Source organism: Giraffa tippelskirchi, chromosome 10, assembly GCF_054371585.1.
Source record: "Giraffa tippelskirchi isolate mGirTip1 chromosome 10, T2T-mGirTip1v1.2.pri, whole genome shotgun sequence".
NCBI lineage: Eukaryota > Metazoa > Chordata > Mammalia > Artiodactyla > Giraffidae > Giraffa > Giraffa tippelskirchi.
Window position 1 is genome coordinate 23,446,209 of NC_137284.1, and position 24,175 is coordinate 23,470,383.

Here is a 24,175-nt window from a genome sequence, read left to right on the forward strand (position 1 = left end):
TCTTAATGGGCCCCAGCAGTGGTTAGAAGAGGTGATGCTCCTGAGAAAAGCTCCTGGGGAGGAAATAGTTAACATACCTGTCTGGTGGGAAATGAAGGTAGCCAAACCCTTTCCCTTCCCTGGGGGTTACTGCTAAGCTCTGGTTGGACTTGCTCACTCATCCACACCAAAGGATCTCATTCCGCTGGGCCCTGAGGTTTCACAGGAACAATTGCCTTGAACAATAGCCAGAAAACAAGTTCCACCAGTCTGGGCTTTTGCAAGTGAATGCAGCTGTCTGGCAGGGGGCACAGGGCCCTGGAAATGGGCTCTGCCGTGATTCTGGAGCAGAACTGGAAAAGTGAGCAGGTAAGGCCGCCACCCAGCTCTGGGTGGCTCTACAGCTCGAGTTTAGTCACCAGGAGAGGGACAGACAGGAGGGCGGGGGCTGGCCAAAACAGTTCCTGAGAATGGTTAGGGCCTTCTGGAGTAGACCCAGTCTTTGGGTGGGGAGTTTGGGTGCAGGGTGATGAAGATCCCTGCTTTTGAGGACCAGAATTACAGTACTTCATCTCTTCTAACCTGCTGTGGTTTATTAGTGAGCAGGGAACAAATATTTCTCTACAAGCTGATTTTTTTTTTTTTACAACATCATTTAAGCATGTCTTTTCCTTGCATAAACAACATTATCTCACAGGGAGTCCATTTGGAAAGTCTAATGACCCTCTAGATCCTTCAGTAACTCCTCTTCTCAGAGTCAGAGTCTTTTGCTGAAAGCCAGGATTCCTCATGCCTGGGCGTGTAAATCCTAGTGGAAAAATCTGTTTAATCATCCTTCTAACCTTGGGGTTCGGTTTTGCCTTTTTACTTCATGGAAGATGAAGTTGTAAATATAGTATCACATGAATTCAGAAGCATTGCAGATTCCTGCTGTTGAGATGAAGTTGTAAATACAATACCACATTAATTCAGAACCATTACAGATTCCTGATGTATCTAGAGACTCCCCAGAAGAGCTCGATATTAAAAATTTGTCCAGATTAGAGGTGATTTCTCAGGAGAGCCTGGTGAGAGCAGGTTCTATGGAATGCTAACTCCCCACAACAGTGAGAAAAACAGGGAGAGTGAGAGGCTGGAATAATTTATGATTCTTTCACCTGTGTTTTTTCATAGCTGATAGCTTGTGTTTGGGCTGTTAAAATTGTGCTTTAAGCCCTCTGAGTGGCATTTGAATTCCTGACACAATGATGTCAGCATCTCTTGTAAGACTCTGAAACTGGATCTCCTTGTTTTATGGGCCTTTCCATTTTTGAATAGATTTTCTGGTCAGTTTAGAGAGCCTTGACTCTGGTTAAAATGCTGTGTCTTGGCCCACACGGGGTCTCCTTGATATGCTTGATTGCTGTCAGTCAGTGGAGGTTCTTTTAAGATGAGGCTGGTTAGCAGACAGATTTTGAAGCTGACCTATATGTACTCTCCCTCTGATGAGTCATCAGATGACTCCTAAACTCATACATACCATGCCTCGTACAGTGCCTGACATTTGATAAACACTGCCAATGGTGGCTTTATACATTAGGTAAGATTGCATCTTATTCCTTTGTGGATAAATAGTGTGGTCTTGCAGAGCCTCTATTGTGGATTGGGTTGTAATGCCTCTGTATTATGGGGTCAACCTGGTAGCCTTGTTCAGTCGCTCAGTTGTGTCCACTGTTTGCGACCCCACGGACTGCAGTACACCAGACTTCTCTGTGCTTCACCATCTCCCGAAGCTTGCTCAAACTCAGGTAGCCTATATGAGTTCAAAGGCTCAGGTGGGGGTGGTGTCAAATAGGAAAGCTCAGCTCTGTCTGAAGAGGGCAGTTACAACTCAGCGCGAAATAATCGTCTCCTGTGTGTAAGATATTGACACCTATTCCAAATATTGAAAAGACTCAGTGTGGGCTTTAAAAAGAATCACTAAGGGATGAAATCAGCAGTGAGGAAACCTGGAGACTAGAAAGTGTAGTGACCTTTTTGGCAGCTTTTACTGAACGGAAGGAGATGCTCTGATCAGTGGGGACCTTCAGTGCCCTTTTGCCTCTACTAGCTTTTCTCTGAGCTTAACCCCCCAGGATGCTGGTTAGAAAGCACCCTCTGGGATGGCTGTGTCCAGCTCTCTCACTGGAGACAGGGAACTAGAGAGTAAAGTAAGTGAGGTGTCTGAAATCTTCTAGGAGGCAGTTCTGGGGAGGGCTGGGGCCAGGGCCTGGCTCCCCTGGCTCCTTGCCTTTGCTGCTTGCAAGCCTTGAAGGAGAGAGAGGCAGAGCAAAGAGCGTCTGTGGGCCTGGGCTTTGGCACACTGCTGACTGTTGCCTTATGCTGGCACTTGGCTGGTGGTTTGAGGGGCTGTTGAAATCTGTAGAAATGTTAGAAACCAGTGCAGTTTCCACTTGGTGTCCTTTGCTTACCTTCCTGTTTTACGTTTTCCTCTGTGTCTGAGCTCTGCGTCTTATCTGTCACATCTACTGGCTTTGCGATCAAGGGTAGGAACCACTGAGTCATCATTGTATCCCTGATACCTTGCATGATGCCTGGCACGTAGAGGGTGCTGGCTGACAGGGTGAGATGAACAAAATGAATTCAAGGTCCCTGGCTCCGGATTCAAAAACATTGCAATTAGGAGTCTTGAAGGAAAATAGCAAATATTTGATGGAATTCTTTCCACCCACCCATTGGCAAAAATAGGTGAAGGTCATTTTCCAGTCTGATCACTTATACCTGCAGTCTTGCTATCATATGACCACCAGTGGAGGACTTTTCATTGAGTAGAGAAAAAAGGACGTGGCTGTGATCTGGGTAGGAAATGATGCTTTTTGTTGATGGTTCTGAGAAGTCAACAGAAGTATCTTCTTGCCATTTCTCTAGATGTCCCAGCCAAAGAATTTATAGGGCATAAACATCATATGCTGTTTTGAACAAAAAAGACAGGGAAACCAGCCAAGCTGTGGGCCCTATGCCCCTTTTAGTTTCCTGTTATAGAACCTGGGGAGGAGGAGGCCCTCGGGTTCTTCTGCTTGTTTCCCAAGGCTGTTGAACACAGTGCTGTTTCCACTAACACTTTTGGAGTAGTCTTGGCAGTCTTAAAATATAGAGTGAAGGTCAAGTGGAACAGGAAAAACTGGTAAAGAGAATACATCTGTCTCGTGTTCATTTATTCTTCTGGTCGTTCTTATAAAAATTATTCATTCACTCACAAAATGAAATCTGCTTTAATATTTTTCTCAATGTCTGAGGAACACTTTTGTACCCAAAAAGAGTGTCTTAGAATTAATTAGGTTTTACTATTCAATTTATTGAAGCTTTAATTTTAAACCTGTGTTTTCTTACAAATCTTATATGTAAGTCAAGTATTTTGCATAAAGTAAGAATGTTTCCACCTGTTATTTGATTAGTACTTTATTAATTCAAACTTAAACAAATTGTATTTGACTAATTAGTACTGTTTGCAAATCTGGATAAATTTCCTTAAATATTTTAGATCACATTTGTAAACTTAACATACCTGGTTTCCTTAAGTTCTTCAAATGTTGGATTGGATAGACTTTAGTAGCCTAACAAGCAAAATCTTTCTAAGCACTTAAACAACCTTTGCAAATCAAATAACTTATGACATTTGTAACTTCAGTTTGTCCAAAACACTTCAATTCTTTTTACAGTCTGAATCCAATTCTTAAATCTTTCATCTTAAAAATCTCAAATGAAAAATCAGTACTCACTTAGATTCGAAGCACAAGACATTTTTAGATTCTATAACATGCCATATATTTAAAAAAATAGTATAAATTATATAGATTATCCCAATGATCACCAAGCTTTTACTCTATAAAATTAAGCATTAATATTAGGATTTATTTCATTATCTCCCTTCATATTTTTAAACCGTTCCAAGGATTTAAAATCACTTTACCTCCCACTGAGGGGAGGAAGTTCCTCCTATCTAGTGGGCTCAAAACCATCACTTGGTTTTTCGCTATCAGATTCAAGAGCAGGGTGCAGGAATGGCCAAACCATATTCCAGAATGATTGTTCTGGGGCCATGGCTGAGTGCACTGTAGTTCTTTCTGTTTCTCGAGCCTCTTAACTGGAATTTTGTGTCACCACACTGCAAACCCAAATCCTCTGAGTTTCTTTCAAATTTCAGTCATAATCAGTTTTTGAAACCTCTTTCAACATTTATCGCCTGACTTGGGTCAACAGACTTGTACCCCATCCCACGTTGTACCTAATTTCCTTTGCCACTTGATTGGATTCAACTAATGTTCTTACTGCCTGAATGAATTCTGCATGCTTTCCACATTTTTCCCATCTGACTCTCAGCCACACGTCTGGAGTCGTTTTACAAACAAATGTCAATCCCCCATTAGTTAGCACCAGTGTACCAAGTGACAAAAAACATAAGCAAGCTAGTTTTGAGTAAAAGAAAGAAATTTATTAGTTCTCACTGTTTGGTCTCCCAGAGGTGGCTTCTGACTTCTGCTCTGGCTGGATGCAGGAGTTCATGTGATGTCATTGCTCTTGCTTCTGCTTCCCTCCCTCCCTGCTAGCTGCCTTCTTAGGCAGGCAAGGATGAAGGGCCCAGTGGCAGCTTTAGGCTTCCTTTGCTTTTCTTCCAGAGTGTGTGTCATTCTCAGCATCTCCCGTGTGGGGAGTGCTCTTTCAGGCAACGTTAACGAGATCATGCCAGCACTTTATAAGAAGTTCATGGGCAACATGAATCTCTGAGAGGGGGCTAGCATACCATATGTTCTCTTGTTGGGACCATGTTGTTATCATGGAGCATCTTACAGAACTAGTTTTCCTTAGGATGCTTCTTGGAACTCCCTGACAGTGATCTTGGTAGCCCAGGACCATTTAGACCATATGAATTTTAGGGAAGGGACGAGTAGGAGCTAAGTGATTTGATATCTACAGAGATTCACAGGTGTCCCCAAAGAGCCAGAAGTTTTCTGAGCTTGGGGACAGCTGTTCTTTCTGGTGCACAGACAGCACTGGGGACCCCAGGGCAGCTCGTGCTCAGCATAGACTTCTCCTGTATTGCTCCTTCATCCTCCTCCTCAGTCTCCCAACTCCTGCTTTTCTGTGGGGTAGAGCCTTGATTTGCCCCTTCTGGGCCGACTTAGTTGCTAGGACCCCTATCAACTCAGGGTGGCCCCATGATGCTCTGTGCACAGACATGGGAAGAATCGTGTGTGTGAGAAGTACCAGGTGTCCCTCTGCAAACAGTATCTCAGTGTTCGGAGGGCACAGAGGAAGAGCGGGTACAATTTCAAAGCAAGAAAATCTGGAACTTGGATTCGTGGGCATCTGTTACTAACTTCCCTCCTTCCTCCTCTCCAGCCACGCTCCTCTCCTGCATGTCTTCTTTCTTCATCCTTGGACTATAGGAAATTTCAGATACATTAAACGGCTAACCCCGGAGAGCTGCTGCTGCTGCTGCTCAGTCGCTTCAGTCGTGTCCGACTCTGTGCGACCCCATAGACAGCAGCCCACCAGGCTCCCCTGTCCATGGAATTTTCCAGGCAAGAGTACTGGAGTGGGGTGCCATTGCCTTTCTCTGACCCCAGAGAGCAGATGCAATTAAAGACTCAGGATTTTCTTCTCATCATGAGAGTGGTCGGAGTCCTTTTCGATCTGTGATGTCACCCTTTTCCCAGCAGAGCCTTACACGGTTGCCAGCCTAGGTCGTGTCATCCACATCCATGTGTCACCCGTAAAGCAACTGAGGCACAGAGGTTGTGACATGTCAGAGGACAAAGTGGGAGGGAACCGGGCTCAGAATCCATTGCTGGGGCTGCCTTTGCATCAGAACTTGCCCCGCCTGTCCTGCATGTGAGTTTAGTCAGCAGGCGTTCAATAAACACACGCTGTGTGCCTGAAGATGGGGGATGGGGAGGCTGGCATTGCTGCTGTACCACTGCCCTGAAGGTGGTGGTGGGGAGGGTGGGCATCGGGGTCAGGGGGTTTCCCGGCCAGCCCTGCCCTGCATTTGCTGAGAGCCCTGGATGACACTCTCAAAGCCTGTATCCTCATTAGGAAGCAAAGCCACCTGTGAGGGGATAGGAGTGTGGCTGGGAATACATACAGGTACTGAAGAGTTGGCACGTGGCAAGTGCTCAGCGAATGGCCGGGTGATGCAAGCCAGAGGGAGCACATGCTCTGAAATTAGACAATTCTGCCTTAAACCCAATTCCAACGTGGACTGAAGGGAGGCACTGGGCAAGATACTCGTTCTTTCAGCCTTGATCCCTTCATCTGTCAACTGGCGAGGAGAACGGGTCCCTTGCAGGTGTGATGTGAAGAGGGGAGATAGAAACGACATATCGGAAGCACCTGGCATGATGCCTGACACACAAGATGCACTGCTTACCATCACTAGGCAGATCCCTGTAGGTGCTTAGAAAGTAGGACAGACCGTCACAGAGAGAACGACCGGAAAACTGCAAGAGCGTACAGAATGAACCCAAATGCGGAAGACTGTGATTTCAGAGGAGGGGATTATCAGGGTGGGCCGGAATATTTGGAGAAGGCCTTAAAGGAGGATTTGGAACCGGATGGAGGCCGGGCCAAGCCAGTGGAATCACGGGCAGGAAGTTGGCTAAGACCTGGAACAGCAGTTCCCTGTGAATTCATCCTTAGTAAGCCTCCTCCTGAGCTGCCTCCCTTTATCCTCCCTGCTTGAGAACCACCTGTCCAAGTTTCCCCTGCACTTGTGTGGGACCCTCCAGGTGGGCTTTAGAAGCCAAATTGGCGGGCTGAAGGGAAAAGTGATGAAAACAGGTTTGCACTAAGCTTTGTCTTCCTGCCTGATCAGCAAAGCTCAGACAGGCATCCTATGAGCTGGTGGAACAAACTAGAACTTCCTTTTCATTACTTGGAAGTGGTGGTTTGGGGGTGTTCCTGACTTTCTAAATCTCAGACAGTGGCATTTCTTTTTGCATATGTGTGTATATATGCATATATATATAAAGTATGCCACAGTTTGTAAAGATTATGCTCCATTTATAGTTATTAAACAATGTTGGCTGTATTCCCTGTGCTGTACAATATATCCTTGTAGCTCATGTATTTTATACGTAGTCTGTACCTCTTAATCCCCTACCCCTTCTCCTACTCCCTCTCCTCACTGGTGACCACTCATTTGTTCTGTGAGTCTATTCCTGTTTTGTTACATTCACTACTTTGTTGTATTTTGTTAGATTCCACATGTAAGTGATATTATATAGTACTTGTCTTTCTCTGTCTGACTTATTTCACTAAACATAATGCCCTCCAAGCCCATCCATGTTGTTGCAAATCGCAAAATTTCATTCTTTTTTATGGCTGAGTAATATTCCATTGTGTATATATATCACATCTTCTTCATCCATTCATCTGTTGATGGACACTTAGGTTGCTGCCATATCTTGACAGTTATAAATAATGCTGCCTTATTGGGATGCATGTATCTTTTCAAATTAGTATGTTTGTGTGTTTGGATGTGTACCCAGGAGTGGAGTTGTCCTGATATTGGCATTCTGAGGTATCAGAGAGCCACTGTGCAGGCCTTTTGGTGAGGCCTGGCTCCCTGTGGCGGGCTGAGTGGTGGAGAAATGTGGTTAAGTCAACGCTTTGTCATCACACAGCCCCAGATGTACATATTGGCCCTGCCACTCCTGCTCTGTGACACACCAGCCTCCCAAGCCTGGGCTTCCCCCTGGGGAAGTGGGCTGTGTCATTTGCCCGTGTTCACTGAAAATGGACGTAATAGAGAGCCGTGTGTCATCACAGGAAAGAGGGTGCATCTGGCGTTGGGGCAGCTGGATTCAGGTCCTGCCCGTCATACTGACTTTGTGTGAGGTGTCATACCTTCCTCAGCCTTGGTTTCTCTACCTGTACCATAGAAACACAGTAATACTTAGCTATTCCCACTCCATCAAGTAGAGCGGTGTCACAGTTTATGCTAGAAGCTTACTTTATAGGTTCCTCAACTTCCCACTCTGTGTGTCTAAATCAGCAGGTATTTATTGAGCATCTGCTGTGTATCTGTCACCCTGCAACCAGGCTTGATGTCGGGGATCGGGAGAGGGTGGGAGGAGGGGGCACTGTGGATAGAGGGACCAGGGAAGGCCTTTCTGGGGAGGTGACTCTTCAGATGAGGAGGGGGGATGGGTGTCCAGGAGGAGGTACAGTAAATGCAAAGCCTTGAATGGGAAAACCCAGAGCTGGCGAGCGATAAAGACGGGCGTCCATGGCAGGACTGACTGGAGGAGGGGCTGGATCACGGGGTCTTGAGGGCCAGAGTAGGGAGTCCTGAGAAGCCCTGAGGGATTTGAGGCAGTGGAGCAGTAGATCTGACTTGTGTTTCACAGAGACCATTCTGGCTGCTGTGGGGAGACTAGATTGTTGGGGACCAGGAGAGGAGCCTGGAGCCCAGCTGGCCTGCTGGCAGTCACCAGGCAGGGCAGAAGCAGCCAGAACCTCAGGGCACAGGGGCGGGGAAAGCCGTACACACAGGAAGAGGCTCTGCAAGCAGAGGCAGGAGGACCAGCGGGTGGCCCGAATGTCTTGGCGTTGGGAAGCAGGAGATGGTAGAAGGAAAAAGAAGAATCTTTGCTTGGAGATTTGACTTGAGTGTTGGGGGATGAGGGTCTTGATGGAATTGAAGACTGAGAAATGAAGGACTCCATTTTTGATGCCTCTTGAGATATTATTAGAGTTGTGTGTGTTATGTTAGTCGCTCAGTCGTGTCCGACTCTTTGCGACCCCACAGACTGTAGCCCGCCAGGCTTCTCTGTCCATGGGATTCTCCAGGCAAGAATACTGGAGTGGATTGCCATTCCCTTCTCCAGTTATTAGAGTTAGAACTGCCAATAGAGTTGATGGGTTTATGCTGATTTTTGCGCTTGGCTTCTCTTGGCTTTCTGTGCCAGGAGTGGGGTCCAGAGAATTCCTACAGCAGTTCTTCTTCCCCCTCCGAGCCCCAGGAAGGGCACCCCTGCTGACTCACTCTCTGCCCACTTTCTCCTCCAGTGCCCCAACCCCCTGCTCCTCCTCTGTCTCTGGAGGTGGCCCTTGGCTTTTGAAAGCTCCCCAGGTGATGCTGAGGATGGGGTAGGCAGTTATGTATGTGTTTAGTCACCTCTGCTCAAGAAAGCACCACCTTTTAGGGGAAGACACATATCAACCACTTCCCCAGCTGCCAGACGGAGACAGTTGGATGTCACCCTTGAAGATGAGTCACATTAGAGGCAAAGGAACTCTGTCTGGGGATTTGTGGGCCAGGAGCCTTCGGGGATGGTACGCGTCTGTCTATATCGTCAGGCTGAGCTGGTGCGGCGTGACGTGCTCAGGGTGTGTTTGTCTTGGCAGCTGGGATGACAGCAGCTCCGTCAGCAGTGGGATCAGTGACACCATAGACAACCTCAGCACGGATGACATCAATACCAGCTCCTCCATCAGCTCCTATGCCAACACGCCTGCCTCCTCACGCAAGAACCTGGATGTTCAGGTAAGGAACAGGGTTCCTCCCAGGCTCCTCCCAAGGCCCCTGCCAGTGGAGAGCCTTGGGCTTGTGGGCCAAGGGAGCCGTTTAGGGTGGGCAGAGTCCCCAGGTCTGTGAGATGAGGCCCAGCCTCCTGCTCACTGCCTGTGGTCTTGTCTCCTGACTGTGTCCTCTCCCTGCAGGGAGAAGGGGTTGGGCAGCAGGGTGCTCCAAATAGGAGTGGGGGGGGACTCGCTGCTGTCACGGTGGAGGCCTTGGCAAAAATCACCTTTCCTTCCCGGAACTCAGTTCCATCGTCTATTTAGAAAACAACAACAAGGGATATTGGACTCAATTGGCCATTCTTAGCGTGGAATGTACATCCACAGCACAAGTGTGGGCCTTGAGAGCCACGGGGTGGGAGCAGGGTTAGAGCCCTGGCCCCAGAAGACCAGTATGTACCAACCAGAGGTTGGGAACTGTTGATCTATGGGTCATGTCCTGCCAGTGTGTTTTATTGGGCCCACAGTATCACTCAAGTTTTTAAAAGTTCATTATTTCACATAAAAAGTGAGCTTCTGGTTTCTCTTGAAAAATCAGACAGTATTGCCTCTTTGAGTTTGCATTCTCCACAACCAGCATGTGTCCAAGTGTTCCCCCTACCCCATACACACACACTTTGTACAGGGCACCCATGCCCCGGTGTATCGGCCAGCCGCACCCTTGCCTAACTGTGCCAAGTCACTGAGGTTTTCCATCCCTGCTGTAAACTCTCAGAGTTAATGTTTCAGAGGCAGTGCTTCCAAAGCAGTTTTGTGTGGGCGTGTCTGTCTGCGCTCACAGCATCCCTTAGTGGTCAGTGGGATTGATTCTGATAAGCCCATTTTACTAGTGGACAAATGAAGTACCATCCTCATACCTGGTCACTCGCATTGGGACTGACCAGCCATGGTGACACAGCAACACGTGGGCTGGAATCCTTTTCATGGTGAGTCCCCCCCACCTGTGGGGGCTGCGGCCTCAGGTGAACCCCTGTGAAGGTCCGATGGGGACAGAGTCTCCCAGAGGGGCCTTGTGAGGGCAGCGCTGGCACGTCCCCCTTCTTTCACTCCCTTCCTCTGCTCTTTCTCCCTCTGGACAGATAGGAGTCTCTTTCAGAATCTCTCTGCTTTCAAAGGTATCTTTTTCTTTGAGGACAGGGCTAAATAAAGGATGTGTCAGAGTGTGGGAGTAAATCTGTCCCACAGAAATGTAAACATAGACCGCCTGATGAAATCTGTGAGGTGTTGCTTCTGGGATGCTCAGGACTTCTTGAGTTTTCGTTTTTAGCCCAAGTTTCTAATTATTGTTGATGAACGAGGGAGGCTTGTAGTGGTTGTTGGGGGGGGGGGGAAGCTACCTAAATGAAAGGGAGCATAAAGATTTGGGGAGGCAGTGCTGAAATGTTCCATGTCTTGATCTGAGTGGTCCTTATGTAAATATGCTAATTTCATAAAATTTCTTCAAGTTATATACTTAAGATTATACATTTAGTGTATGAATGCTATACCTCAATTTTAAAAAGTTGATTCAAAAAACCTAGCCATACCACCCAAGTGATGAGTGTTTAATTAGTTATTAGATACAGATTAGAGACACCAAGCCAGACTGTGTTCCTACCACTTGCCAAATGTTATAATACCTACCCTTTTCCTTTCTTTGTGGACACTAAATGATTTTTTTGAGATTCTTTCTAGTTTCAAGGTAACCACAATCAAGCTTCTAGACTGTCCTTAGATACTAAACTGTGGAACTAAGAGAGAAGGAAAGACAGACAGAGACAGAAACAGAGGGGAAAGTGAAAAAGATTTGTAAAGTAGATTTGCCCACTTGTAAGGCAGGAAGAAGCTCGCTCCTAAGATGCTCACTGATCCAACAAAACACTGTCAGAACAGTCTCCTTGTCTTTGTTCCCTTCCCACAGAGCTGGAATTAGAATCTATTTTCCACACTGACACAGAGTAAACATCTGGGGTTTACAAATGATGCATTTGAATTTGGTTAATGCCAAGGCCCCCTCCTCTCTGACCAGCTCTTTGCTTTCATTTAGCAAAGGTTACATGAGAAAAGCTTCAAGAATATCACACAAGCATATCTTTTGATCAACAGCAGAAAGTTAACGTCAAGGGTTATAAGGAGTTTACTATTCATTGGACTGGGTTTTGTTCTTTTTTGTTTTGCTATAAAACTACCTGAGTTTAAAATATTTAAATAAAATTAAGTAGATACCAGAATAAAACATAGACTTGCACCCACAGTTACTAAGATTCCTATTGAGCTGGTTTATTTGGTATCCATTTGTTCCTGTCCAGGGAGCATCTCTGAGTATCTGATCCACATAAATCGCCTCCTTCTCTCCTCCTCCCCTGTACTACTCTCAGGACGGCTAAGGACCATTATTCCTCTCCAGGCAGCATCAGGCAGCAGGAAAGTGTATGCTGCCATCCTCCCAGGGCTCCTTCAGGTTCCCGTCACATACTGGTTTCCCTGGACAAACAGGCAGCACAGACCGTCCCAGGCAAGACACACAGAGGCAGGGAGAAGTGGTCCAATGTGTCGGGAAAGCAGGTTGAGGACAGGTTGCCTGCCTAGGTTTTCATGTTTGAAAAGCCTCTGAGGACCAGCCAACATCTAAGGAACAGGGAAGCCATCACCTGGAAGCCTAAGCAGCAGCCTCGTTTAACTGTGTGAGAGAGGAATCAGGTACCAGAGAAGCGATCCTTGGGGATGGAAATCCCCTTTGTGGGTGACTGTTTCCTCCAGGGTGCTGAGGAGCACTGTGAGGGTCTTTGATGGGGGCACACATGCCCAGGTACCCAGCACTGACCTCTGCTCACTGCTCCTCAGTGTGCTAGGCAGAAAATCCCCTGGCCTGAGCTCTGACAGTCTCTTGATCAACTTTCTCCAGGAAAGTTGGGGAGTCTGCGTGTGGTGTCAGGGAAAAAAACATGCCTTGAAGTCAGGGTTGCGCTCCCAGCTCTGTGACATTCTTGGATGAGCTCAACCTCTCCAACCCTCTACCTCCTCATCCATAAAAAAAAATCACAGTAATTAAGACTTATCTTGAAGGGTGAGTGTGAGAGAGATACAGACATACTTTATCTGAACATGCTTTCTTGGAGCCAAACTTAGTAATAGAAAGACAAATTCCCTGTTTACCTTCATGCAAGACAGAAATAGGTTAAACGCTAACGTGCTGGAGATTTTCAGAGGTGGGACACTTGGTGATAGAAAGCTACTTTTGGTCCCTCCACACTGAGCTCGTGGCAACTACTGTCAGCTCCCTGAGACGCCTGTCTGACTACCATCCCTGTTTCACGCACAAGGTTGCAATCGCAGAAGTTCAGCCACTTCCTCTGGGGTCACACACAGCACAGGAGTGGCAGCACCTAGCGCTTGAACTCAAGTCTGTCAGAGCCCAAGGCCCTGCTTTCCCCCCACATCCTGCCCCGTAGCCGCACCTCACTCCCCAGCGCCTGGGTTCCACTCTCTCTCTCTCAGAAGACTGACCCCCTCTCCACAGTCCCTGAGGAGCCCAGGCTCTCAAGGGAAGAACTCTCCCATCTTCCAGCCTCTCTCCCTCCTTGAGCGTGGCTGTCTCTCCACTTCCCTCTTGACTATTGAATGAGTTAGCGGACTTGCAGGTAGGGGCAGTAGAGAAATCTACAGAAAAGAGGTACTGTTCAAGAAGGGAACAGTTGGCAAAGGGGAGGGTGCATCTCCACGTGGCCATCTTGCTGGCCCTCCTGTGTTAAGCTCTGGGAACAGAGAGGCTGGCCCTTCATCTTTTAATCCCTCCTGGTGCCACCACATGATCTGGCCCAGAGCTCAGGAGGGGATGTGAACTCAAAGCCAGTATAGTGTCCCAGGGCACATGCTGCAGTGCAGAAAGCAGCTGGGATAGCTACTACCCTGGACCGTGTTGATGGTTGGATGATTGTTCTTTCCAGAGGGGTATTCAAGCTGTAGTCAGACCGGGGATGTGTGCACTCTCTCTGCCATTGGTAGGGAATCAGAATACTGGGGGTCCCACCCAGAGGCTGGAGCTGCCCGAGAGTTGGACTTGAGGAACCACTGACCAACCAGGATGGAAAGAAAATTTTCTGAGAGTAGGTGTTGTTAGGTGCCCTGGCCATGCAGCATCCTCTCGTCCTTGGGCTTATCCTTTCGGAAGGCAGCATAGCATGGTGGCTAAAATATGGGCTCTGCACGCAGGCTCCCCAGAATCCTTGCACTGCGTGACCTTGGGCGATCTTCTTTTCCACCCTGTGCCTCAGCTTTCTCATAAACTGAAACTTCCTCATAGGTTTTTTTTTTTTGCTGAAGATTAAATGATACATGTAAAGCACTTTATCCCAGTGCTAGCACACAGTAAATGAGTAATAAATTTTAATTGCTATTGCTACTGCTATTAGCATCACTATAATTTGATCAGGGAAAACAAGGTATAGGAACATTAGAAGAATAATTAATGCAGTACCCCAGGATGTGGTTTGTGCTAAGTTTTCAGTACCTCTTAGTGTATAAAAGAATGTGTTAGAATGTATTTGAACATAAGCTCCAGGAGGTTAATGATTTGTACTTTGTCCTCATGAAGTATAGTATTTCTGGTACCTAAAAACTTGCTTGATACATAGCAGTATCAAGTAAATATTTGTTGAGTGAATGTTTCCAAAGCCAAGATATTTTCTGCCTTAGGACCTTTGCATGTACTCTTCCCCCTACTTGGCATGCTCTTCCCTTAAACTCTTCTCTCAGTAAGTTTCTATTCATTCTTTAAGACACATCTTCAAAAAGGCCCTACCAAACTACTATTCCCTATCCCCATCATCATAATCTAAATTACATCAGTGCTTGTAATTCTCTCTCAGACTCCTTGTCCTCTTCCATTTATTTATCTTATATTTCCAAGCCCTGCCTCTTTCACTGGATCATAAGCTTCAGAAGGGATGAGATCCAATCTTACTCACAGATCCTCAGACCCACCATGGTGCCTGGCAAACCACGGGTATGGAGGAAATTCTGGTTGAATGAATACAGTGGAAGGTTGAGAGGAAGGAACACAGGCTGGGGTGCTTGAGACATGCAGCAAGTTCCATGAGTTTCTGGTCCTCTGTGAAACTGATGAAGATGAAGACAGTTCTGTAATACTTACCTGCTTACCCTCCTTGACCAGGTGGCGGTCGGGATTGGATGAGGTCATTTTGTTTAAGTGTGCGACAGCTCGAGAAGCGTGTGTTCACTGATTTTGCTCATTTAATCATTGAGCCTTGATTGCTCACCTGCTGTGGACTCTCTGCGTCCCTTGCCGCAGCTGAATGACGAGCTTCTCACAGCCCGGGAGTGTGTCTGTCCTCCTCTCTCTATGCCTAGTACCTAGTGGGAACTTCAGCATGTTTGAAGAATGGTCGACTAACCGAAGGCACCCATGAGATGGCAGAGGGAGAGAAGTGGAGGCTATGGTGGTGACAGAGAGGTGGTTGAACTTGGGCTGCTTGTCTGTATGGAGTTTTGTTCCCGTTCAGCCAGTGTATTCCCTGGAGGAAGCTGGCGGTACTGATCTCAAATGACAGGCATCAGGCCAGATTCTTGCCAGGGGGTCATTTTGATTTCCTACTTTGCAGATATTGCTCCCTCTTGGTTGTGAAGTATGGCACATATGGGACTTGTAGAGCCACCCCAAAGTGTTGCTGACACCCCCCCTTCCCCGGTCAGCGCACTGCTTCTCCCTGCTGAAATCTGCTGGACTGGTCCCAACCCCGAGGGAGGCCCCCAAAGCTTTCTTTCTGGTTAGCAAGTTATGCCTTTTAACTGCAGCAAATCATTAACATCACACTTCTGTCCCCTCCTGGGCTCCATGGCCAGGAGGTCAGGCCTCTTCCAAAGAAAGCTGGCTAATTATATCCCCTGTCTGCCCAGAATCCCACAAGAGGAGCAAACCGTGGCAGATGGATGGAGCTGGGCTGGGAGCAGGCACCCTCCAGCTTTTAGCACCCGGGGACGTGACTTCTGAGGCATCGCTTCCTCTCTCAGCCCCTCTCTGTCCCTGATTCGAGGGGAGCTAGCGGCCTCAGTCTCTCCTCGCTCTCCGTGTTAGACTTTCCGTGTGTTAGACTTGCCATGTGATAGACTGTGGTGCTCAGGAGCCGGCAGAACAAAGGGGACCCGGGCTGCGGGGCTGGGAGCTGCAGAGAGCTTGGGCTGCCGGTGTTAGAGGAGGCACGTCGCCAAGGGGCAGAGCTGGCAGGCTGAATTCTTGCCACAGCCCCGTCCTCTGGTTCTCCTGCATGGCACTCTTTCCCTCTTTTTCTTCTGGCTCCTTTTTCCTCTCCTCCCTCACTCCCTTCTTGGACATATTCGTATTCTTCACTTTCCTTGGACCCAACAAATCAGGCTTCCTAACAAGATAACCGGTACAAAGGCTTAAACGTTTTAAAGTGGGCATCTGTTATTTTTCCCCTAACTTGTCCAGGGCATGGGCCTTTTTGCTCCGGAGTGAGGGGCTCCCTAGCCTGGGGTTCGAAAAAGACTGATTCAGAGGGTCTCCTTCACAGACTGACGCCGAGAAACACTCACAGGTGGAGAGGAGTTCCCTGTGGTCCAGCGAGGATGTCAAGAAGTCAGACGGGGGCTCAGACAGCGGCATAAAGATGGAGCCGGGGTCGAAGTGGAGGCGGAATCCGTCTGACGTGTCTGATGAGTCCGACAAAAGCACCTCAGGCAAGAAGAACCCCGTCATCTCACAGACAGGCTCGTGGCGGCGAGGCATGACGGCTCAGGTCGGCATCACCATGCCAAGGACGAAGCCGGCTGCCCCGGCAGGCACGCTCAAGACGCCCGGGACCGGTGAGTCAGAGCCACGCGCCGTCTCGCATGCGCACTTGTCAGTTTCAAAGCCGGAAAAGCAGTCACGCTCCCACGGTTTGATGTTTTAAGTCCCTGAAAATGCTCAGGTATTACTTCTTAGGGTTTGGAATCTGCTCGTAGCCAGCTTTCAGAAAGATTCATATCTTTGCCTTTTTCCAAGTATAAATTTGTGAGCATGAGAGCCTCTTAAAGTCTGAAGACGGTTCAGCTGCTGAGACGTGTTCAATTAGTTGAAGCGTGGGCGGGTTCTGAGTTAACATACCCAGTGAAGACTATTCAAGGGCACATGGTTATGAGCTGTTGATATGCTGAGTCGATATTGCCCGTGATTTAAGGATGTGTATAAACAAGGGCAGAGTTTTTGCAGGAAGGTAGGATACCTACTGAAAATGTTAGGGACAGCTTTTTAATGGATAGAGGGAGAATGGTCAGTAAAAGAAAGATCTCCTTCCCAGACGTGTCAGTGATTGGCTGGCTTTGCTTTATTCTGGGTAAATGTAGACTGCTTTGCAAATGAGGAAAATCACTGACATCCTAAAGGCTCATGGTGACAGTCGTAGATGAGATTATCTTTATAAAAAGCTCTCTCCTCTGTCTCCCAAGGGGACTGCTTTCCCCCAGGAGAAAGCAAAGTAGTTCTTTGGAGTAGGGGAGAATTTTAAATAGTCTGAGTTGACTGAGCTGGCTTCTTAATTTGCAGGCTAACTTTGCTGATTTCTATCATAGGAAAAACAGACGATGCAAAAGTGTCTGAGAAAGGAAGGCTGTCACCCAAAGCTGCCCAGGTGAAGCGCTCCCCATCAGATGCCGGCCGCAGCAGTGGTGATGAATCCAAGAAGCCCCTCCCCAGCAGCTCCAGGACGCCCACTGCCAACGCCAACAGCTTTGGGTTCAAGAAGCAGAGTGGCTCTGCCGCTGGTCTGGCCATGATCACAGCCAGCGGGGCCACTGTCACCAGCAGGTCAGCCACACTGGGCAAAATCCCAAAGTCATCTGCACTAGTCGGTCGGTCCACCGGTCGGAAAACGAGCATGGATGGGGCTCAGAATCAGGACGATGGGTATCTGTCTCTCAGCTCCCGGACGAACTTACAGTACCGGAGTCTGCCAAGGCCCAGTAAGTCTACCAGCCGGAATGGGGCCGGGAACAGGTCTAGTACCAGCAGCATAGATTCTAACATCAGCAGCAAGTCAGCTGGCCTGCCGGTCCCCAAGCTGAGGGAGCCTTCCAAAACAGCCCTGGGCAGCTCTCTGCCAGGTCTGGTCAACCAGACCGATAAGGAGAAAGGCATCTCTTCCGACAATGAGAGCGTGGCTTCCTGTAACTCGGTGAAGGTGAACCCGGCACCGCAGCCTGTGTCCGGTGCGGCTCAGGCCACTCTCCAGCCAGGGGCCAAGTACCCTGATGTGGCCTCTCCCACGCTCCGCAGGTAAGTGGGTAAACAGCATTGAGTGGAACTGGAATATGTGATGTGGAATGGCATCCTGGATTCATAATTTCCTGTTTCTTAGCTGAAACCATCTCTGGTTTTCTCCGCTTCAGTCCTCAAATAAAGCTGTTTGGTCTAATGCTGCCAGCAGCTTTGCAGTCAGCTGAGTATTTTCCAGGGTTGATGTGAAAAACATAAGCCTCTGAAATCATTCATCCTGCGTTTGAATCCTAGGTCCACCTTCTGTAGCCACCGAATAACCTCTCTTAATGCTTCTGCCTCCATTTCCTCATCTGTAAAATGGGATACCTACCTGTGACCATTAATCTACGTGACCATTAATCTATGTAGCCATATTTGGCCCATAGTAAGTACTCAGTAAAAGTTAGTTACCATCGAAGATGAGTTCCTAATACACCCTTAGATCTAGATGAGGAACTCAAAGAAAATAGGTTGTTTTTTTTTTTTAAAGCTGTAACTCAGATTCCTCACAATTATGCCAGATAGTGATCTTGGCCTGATCTTTTCCCGAAATAATCCTTATCCCCCCACATACTTTTTTTTATACTGCATGCGTGATTCCAAATTAGTCTGTTAGCTTCCTTTACAAAAAAGAAAAAAACAATTCTTAAAGCAGAAGCATTTCTGAAAAATAGAATTTCTTTTCAGTTTATACAACTTTTTGCCTCATTATAATATACAGTGGGACATCTTTAAAACTGCAGCTGCATAGGGCACAGTTCATCCTACCTTTTCAGGAAAGAGTAAGTCCTGAGGATAGAAAATTTAGCAGTGGAAAAACAAAATTTATGTGCACATGTACATATTTGGGAATGAATAGGAATGTTTGCAAAACCTTCAGAAGAAGCATTCCACATGAAAGATATAATGAAGCAGTTCACTGTTCTTTGTCTAGACTTGATTATTAGAATTTCAGTAATGATTATTTTTTCAGGGGAAGGTCCTTTTGGGCTGTTCTTTGTTGTTTTAACAGGTTGCCTTGTAAATGAAAATTTTCTCTGCTTCTTGCCTCAAGTTTTATATGTAATATTCGCTCTTTGGTATTATAGATTTCCTTTAGTAGCTACAAAGGCATTTTACTAGACCCTGAGGCTAGTGTAATAGAATACTTGAAAGTGCATGCAGCTTCTTAGGCTCTGAACTGAGCACCTTTCAGCCCATTCCTAGCAATTACATTTTTCCTAAATTATTAAGGTGTTCTGAATTCTCTCATTGTCCATTAATATGAAGGAGAGGAGTCTTAGGTGAAGTGTGATAGCTCTCTTCAAATGGTGTGAAGGGCTAGCAGAAAAGATTGGACTTTTTCTGTGTAGTTACATATAGTAGGACTAGGAACAATATGTACAAGTCAGGAAAAGATGGATTTGATTTTGGTTTTGTAACAACTGGAAGTGCTTGGCAGTGAAGTCAGTTGGCCTTTGGAGTAGAGTGGTGAGGCCCCTGTCACTGAAGGTATGTAAGCACTCTAAAGCCAAGGTTCTGCAACAGAATAGTTCTTTCTCTGTCACCAGGCAGAAAGTGTTCTTCTTCTGTCATCAGACATTGTAGTGAGGGTTGATTATGTTTATTTATTTCTATAGTAAGTGAGATTTGTAAGGACTGTTTAGGCTTCCCAGATGGCTTAGTGGTGAAAAATCTGCCTGCCAAGCAGGAGACACAGGTTCAACACCTGAGGTGGGACGATTCCCTGAAGAAGGAAATGGCAACCCACTCCAGTATTCTTACCTGGCAAATACAGGGGCAAAGGAGTGTGGCAGGCTATAGTCCATGGGGTCGCAAAGGAGTTGGACACGACTTAGCAACTAAACAACAACAAGGACCATTGAGAGAGGATCGTGGTGGTGGTTTAGTCGCTAAATTGTGTCCAACTCTTGCGACCCCGTGGGCTATAGCCTGCCAGCCTCCTCTGTCCATGGGATTCTCCAGGCAAGAATAATGGAGTGGGTTGCCATTTTCTTCTCCATTAGGGAGGATAGAAGATCAAATTTACATGACTTTGACCAGCTGGGTGAAAGGCAACCTGTCTGTCATAATATGTAGTGGGTATCATTTCTTTTCTGAGATACCTGTTTCATGAGAGTTTTAGTGGATGGAATAAAGCCATTGTTATAAGAGCACGGACTGTCCTTTGACTTGAAGGTAGTTTCTCCATCCTACCAGAGAACTCTCTGCCAGCGGAAGAGGGGAGTGTTTGTACCATTCCCTCTGTTCTTGGTAGCACATTTTTGGTCATGAGCAGTGGGGGAGTTGACGTGCAAGGGCATTTCTGTGTGTCTGTCACAGAGATACCGTTCACACCTGGCGTGTGTGGTCTGACCTCTTGTGAACCCTGCAAGGTTTTGTGTATATCACCAGGCAGCACTCGCTCTCTGGCCCTAAAAGACACCTTTTCACACAAGAATAAATCGGGAGGGTACATTGCCCAGGTTGCCTCCAGATCTAGATTCCTGTTCCTGATGCTGCATGTTTGCTCAGAGATCAGAGAAACCAAATCCTTTGGAGCTGAACTGTCATAAATGAGGGCCTGCTTTGTGCCTGGGGTCACAGATACAAAGATGATTAAGATAACTCTTTTCCCCTCTAGATGTTTCCTAGACAGGGGCAGTTTTCTAGGTACTCTATTTATGTTAAGAAAGAGAAGCAAGATCTTGAAGTAGCAAAGGATAGGCTGGTAGAAGATTGCTCCCTGTCTCCTTTTTGCTCAGATCCAGGTTCTCAGCGGCAGCCTAGAACTTGAAGGTGGAGCCATTGCTCCACCAGCGCCCTGGCCCGTTGTACCTTTCCCAGGGGACTGCCTCAAGCCCCAGGAAGGACCCCGCCTCCCTCCCCGGGGACTCTCACTGGCTCCCGCGCCCCAGCCTCCTCTGACAGCCCAGCACCCCCTGGCGTTGGGTGTTCAACCCACACAACCCTTTGTCTCTTCGCAGACTCTTTGGTGGGAAGCCTACTAAGCAAGTGCCCATCGCCACAGCTGAAAACATGAAAAACTCGGTGGTCATCTCCAACCCTCATGCCACCCTGAGCCAGCAGGGTAACTTAGAGTCCCCCTCGGGCAGCGGCGTCCTGAGCAGCGGGAGCAGCAGCCCTCTCTACAGTAAGAATGTGGACAGCACCCAGTCCCCCCTGGCCTCCAGCCCCAGCTCTGCCCACTCGGGCCCCTCCAACAGCCTCACCTGGGGCACGAACGCCAGCAGCTCCTCGGCCGTGAGCAAGGACGGCCTGGGCTTCCAGTCGGTCAGCAGCCTGCACACCAGCTGCGAGTCCATTGACATCTCCCTGGGCAGTGGAGGGGCGCTGAGTCACAACTCCTCCACCGGCCTCATCGCTGCCTCCAAGGACGACACCCTCACCCCCTTTGTCAGAACCAATAGTGTGAAGACCACACTGTCGGAAAGGTTGGTGCTGTGCGTTTGGCTGCCTTTATCTCCCTGAAAGACGCCCCTCCAAGAGCCCAGACATTCATTATGTTAGGAAGCCCAGGTGTTGTTTACCTTTGCTGGGCAATTTCTCTCTTTCGGATCACTGCTGTCTCTCCAGGGGGAAGCCAGTTTGGGTTGGAGTAAGCTGGGCTCTGCTTCCTGTTATCTTTCTCACTGTGGTTACTCTCAGTACGTGGAGTTGCTGCAAGTCTCCTGGGGGCAGATTTCATGCTTCCGTTTTAAAATGGCATTCCACCTGCGAGGTCCTTCCTTTTTATCCTGTTTGTTCATCACCTTCTTCTTTCCCTGCCCTTGTAATTGTGCGGGCTGAATCGGTGGCGGCTGCGTCCACAGAGTGCGTGGTGGGGTGCTTCTTAAGCAGCTGAGTCGACGTGGCAGACACCCTGCTACCAAAGGGCTGCCGGGCAGAGCAATAGGAAATCACGCACTCAGAGTCGTCCTCAGAGCTTCGTATCTCACTCTAGCAGTGATAACGTATCTGCCTTCTCCACATGGGGAAGAAAGCCAGTATCGGCCCTGGGAATGACGAAAATGTTCTAGTCATTGTGTGTGACGCCCTGCCCCCTTCCTTCTGATCTAATGCTCCTTCTCTTGTTTTCCACCTGCCTGGCCTTCTAGCCCTCTCTCTTCCCCTGCCGCTAGCCCTAAGTTCTGCAGAAGTACTCTGCCCCGGAAACAGGACAGGTAATGACATCGTAGGCCGGGGACCCCACCGGGTCTCTGGTGTCCTCTGCCCTACCCTGTGTCGGGCCAGATGTTTTGTGTGAGGCTGTTGGCCTGTGGCTTCTGCTTGTGTTCGTGGCCCCAGTGTACTCTGTGACCGCCCCCCACCCCCAACCCGAGACATGCCCGTGAGGGTCAGTTCCGCTGTCCACAGAGCTCCGGAAGAGGTGCAGTGGGGCCGGCCCCTCCTCTCCCAGCTTGGGAAGTAACCTCAAACCTGCCACCTAAAAAGGGGCGGCAGAAGCTCTCACTGGCATGTCAGCCTCCCCCGTGGCATGCTCCTTGCTCCCTGGCTTCTTGCTCTTTTCGCCTCCCTCCCTTCCCCCTCCAGGCCCAGACATGATCTACCACCCACCACGCAGCTTGGCCCTCACCTCTGTCTCCCCGCTACCCCCACTCCCCACGCAGCTGGCTCTTTGCCCTCTCCAAGGCCTTGGCTGCAGTTTGGCTGTGTGTCTCGCGGGCTGTTGTGTCCTGGGTGCCCATTTTCTGTAAAGATAAGAAGAACATGGGGAGTGTTGTTGGCCCCCAGCTGCCCTGTGGGTGGGCCTCAGAGATGGATTATTGACCTTGAATTTGTGGGGGGAGCCGTGGCTTGGCCAAACATAATAAGCAGATGTTTCATGCTAGGCGGGAAAAAAAAATTAGCGAAAACCCTCTTCACCATGTCAACAGCAAAAACTTTGCTTTGGTCGGACTCACGGACCAAGCCTTTAAACCTCGGTCTTTGGCAAACCAAATGCTGTGACTTTGTCAGCCAGCAAGTTGTAACATGCCCCAACTCTGCCCAAGGCTCAGCTCCTAGCTCCACCCAATGAGGGCCTCGAAAACTGAGAGGGATCCGGAATCCACTTGTTACAGATGAATTCCAAATATGCAGACTGCTGGCCTCTTGAAACCGTCCAACAAGTCCCTTCTTTCACTTGAAGTCATCACCGGAGGCATCTGGGGGTGGGCCAGAGTGGTTACGGGTGCAGGGAGACCTAAGCCCTGGAGGTACCGATGGGCGATGGGCCGAGGAAGGCGTGGGCGCTGCTTCAAGGTGCGGGCAGCCCCTGGGTTCGGCTCTGAACCCGTGGAAAAGGAAGGAGCAGTTGGGGCCGAGTGGCTCGGGCCCCCTGGTGCCGGGGTTGGAGGCGCCCAGGTGTGAGCACGGGCCTCGGTCTCCCTTGTCCCCGTGGCTGTGGCTGTGTTGCATGCAATGGACTTCTCCCCGGTGAAGTGAGTCTCTTCCTGCAGATCTCTTGGCCCCCCTGAGCCTTTCCCACCTCACGTTGCCTGCTCTTCCTGTGCTTCTCTGAGGTTCTCATGTTTGTTTTAACTTTCCTACAGTGACCCGCACCTTGATAGGAACACTTTGCCTAAGAAAGGACTCAGGTATCTGTGTGTCCTCCTTGCATCCGTGCCATCTGCTGTGGCTCTGGGGCTTGGCTGTGTGACTGGCTCATGGCTGACGGGGGTGCGGATGGGTTGGGGGTCCCCGCTTTGGCCCCCACGGCAGGACCCTGTGGACGACGGCTCTCCTCGCAACCCTCTTGTTCTCATCTCTCCATTTGTCAGCTTCTTTTGCTTGAACAGGGGCTGTGCTCTTTCAGGCTTACTGTGGTCAAACCATCTCACGACAACCATCCCTGAGCAAACCCGGAGAGCAGTTACTGCTACTTCTGGGGCCAGTGGGTTTAATCGCTGATCACTTCACCATGACCATTCCATCCACGGGCTGTCTTAAGGGCTGTCTTCCGAGAGAAAGGATTTGACTTGTAGCATGTTGATTTGTCAGCCAGGACATGAGCAAAGGAGAGAAATAATCCTCTCTTTCCTACCCCTAGTTTGAAGATTTTTGACTTTTTCGCCCATAGAAATTGGCTGAGGACAGGTGCTTTGCACTTGTCTGAATATTCTAATTGAAAATCGGGTCAGTTTTCAATGCCCCACAAGATGTGGGGTGATCTTTTTTTTTTTTTGATGTAAAGAAAGAAAAGACTTTCTTTCCCAGGGGGAGTGTCCTTTCATTCACTATAAGTGATGGCTCATTTTTCACTCTGGTCCTGGTGTAACAAGATGCTATAAGTCACCATTGCTCACACCATTCACCTCACTTTACCACCCAGAAGAACTTCAGTGCTACTGCCTGTCCTGTGATCTTAGTGTCATATGGTTGCAGCTGTCATTTCTC

The 24,175-nt window shown here is 48.4% G+C and overlaps 1 protein-coding gene across 3 annotated transcripts in view; it reads left to right on the forward strand.

Moving 5' to 3' along the window:
• NAV2 (neuron navigator 2) overlaps positions 1 to 24,175 on the forward strand; it is a 423,467-nt gene that overhangs the window by 336,604 nt on the left and 62,688 nt on the right. For all 3 annotated transcript variants that reach the window (XM_081533713.1, XM_081533716.1, XM_081533715.1), the window contains 6 exons: positions 9,370 to 9,508; positions 16,074 to 16,365; positions 17,113 to 17,815; positions 20,764 to 21,231; positions 21,895 to 21,960; positions 23,332 to 23,376. In XM_081533713.1, coding sequence (XP_081389839.1) covers positions 9,370 to 9,508; positions 16,074 to 16,365; positions 17,113 to 17,815; positions 20,764 to 21,231; positions 21,895 to 21,960; positions 23,332 to 23,376 — 1,713 coding nt within the window. The remainder of the gene's footprint in view (positions 1 to 9,369; positions 9,509 to 16,073; positions 16,366 to 17,112; positions 17,816 to 20,763; positions 21,232 to 21,894; positions 21,961 to 23,331; positions 23,377 to 24,175) is intronic.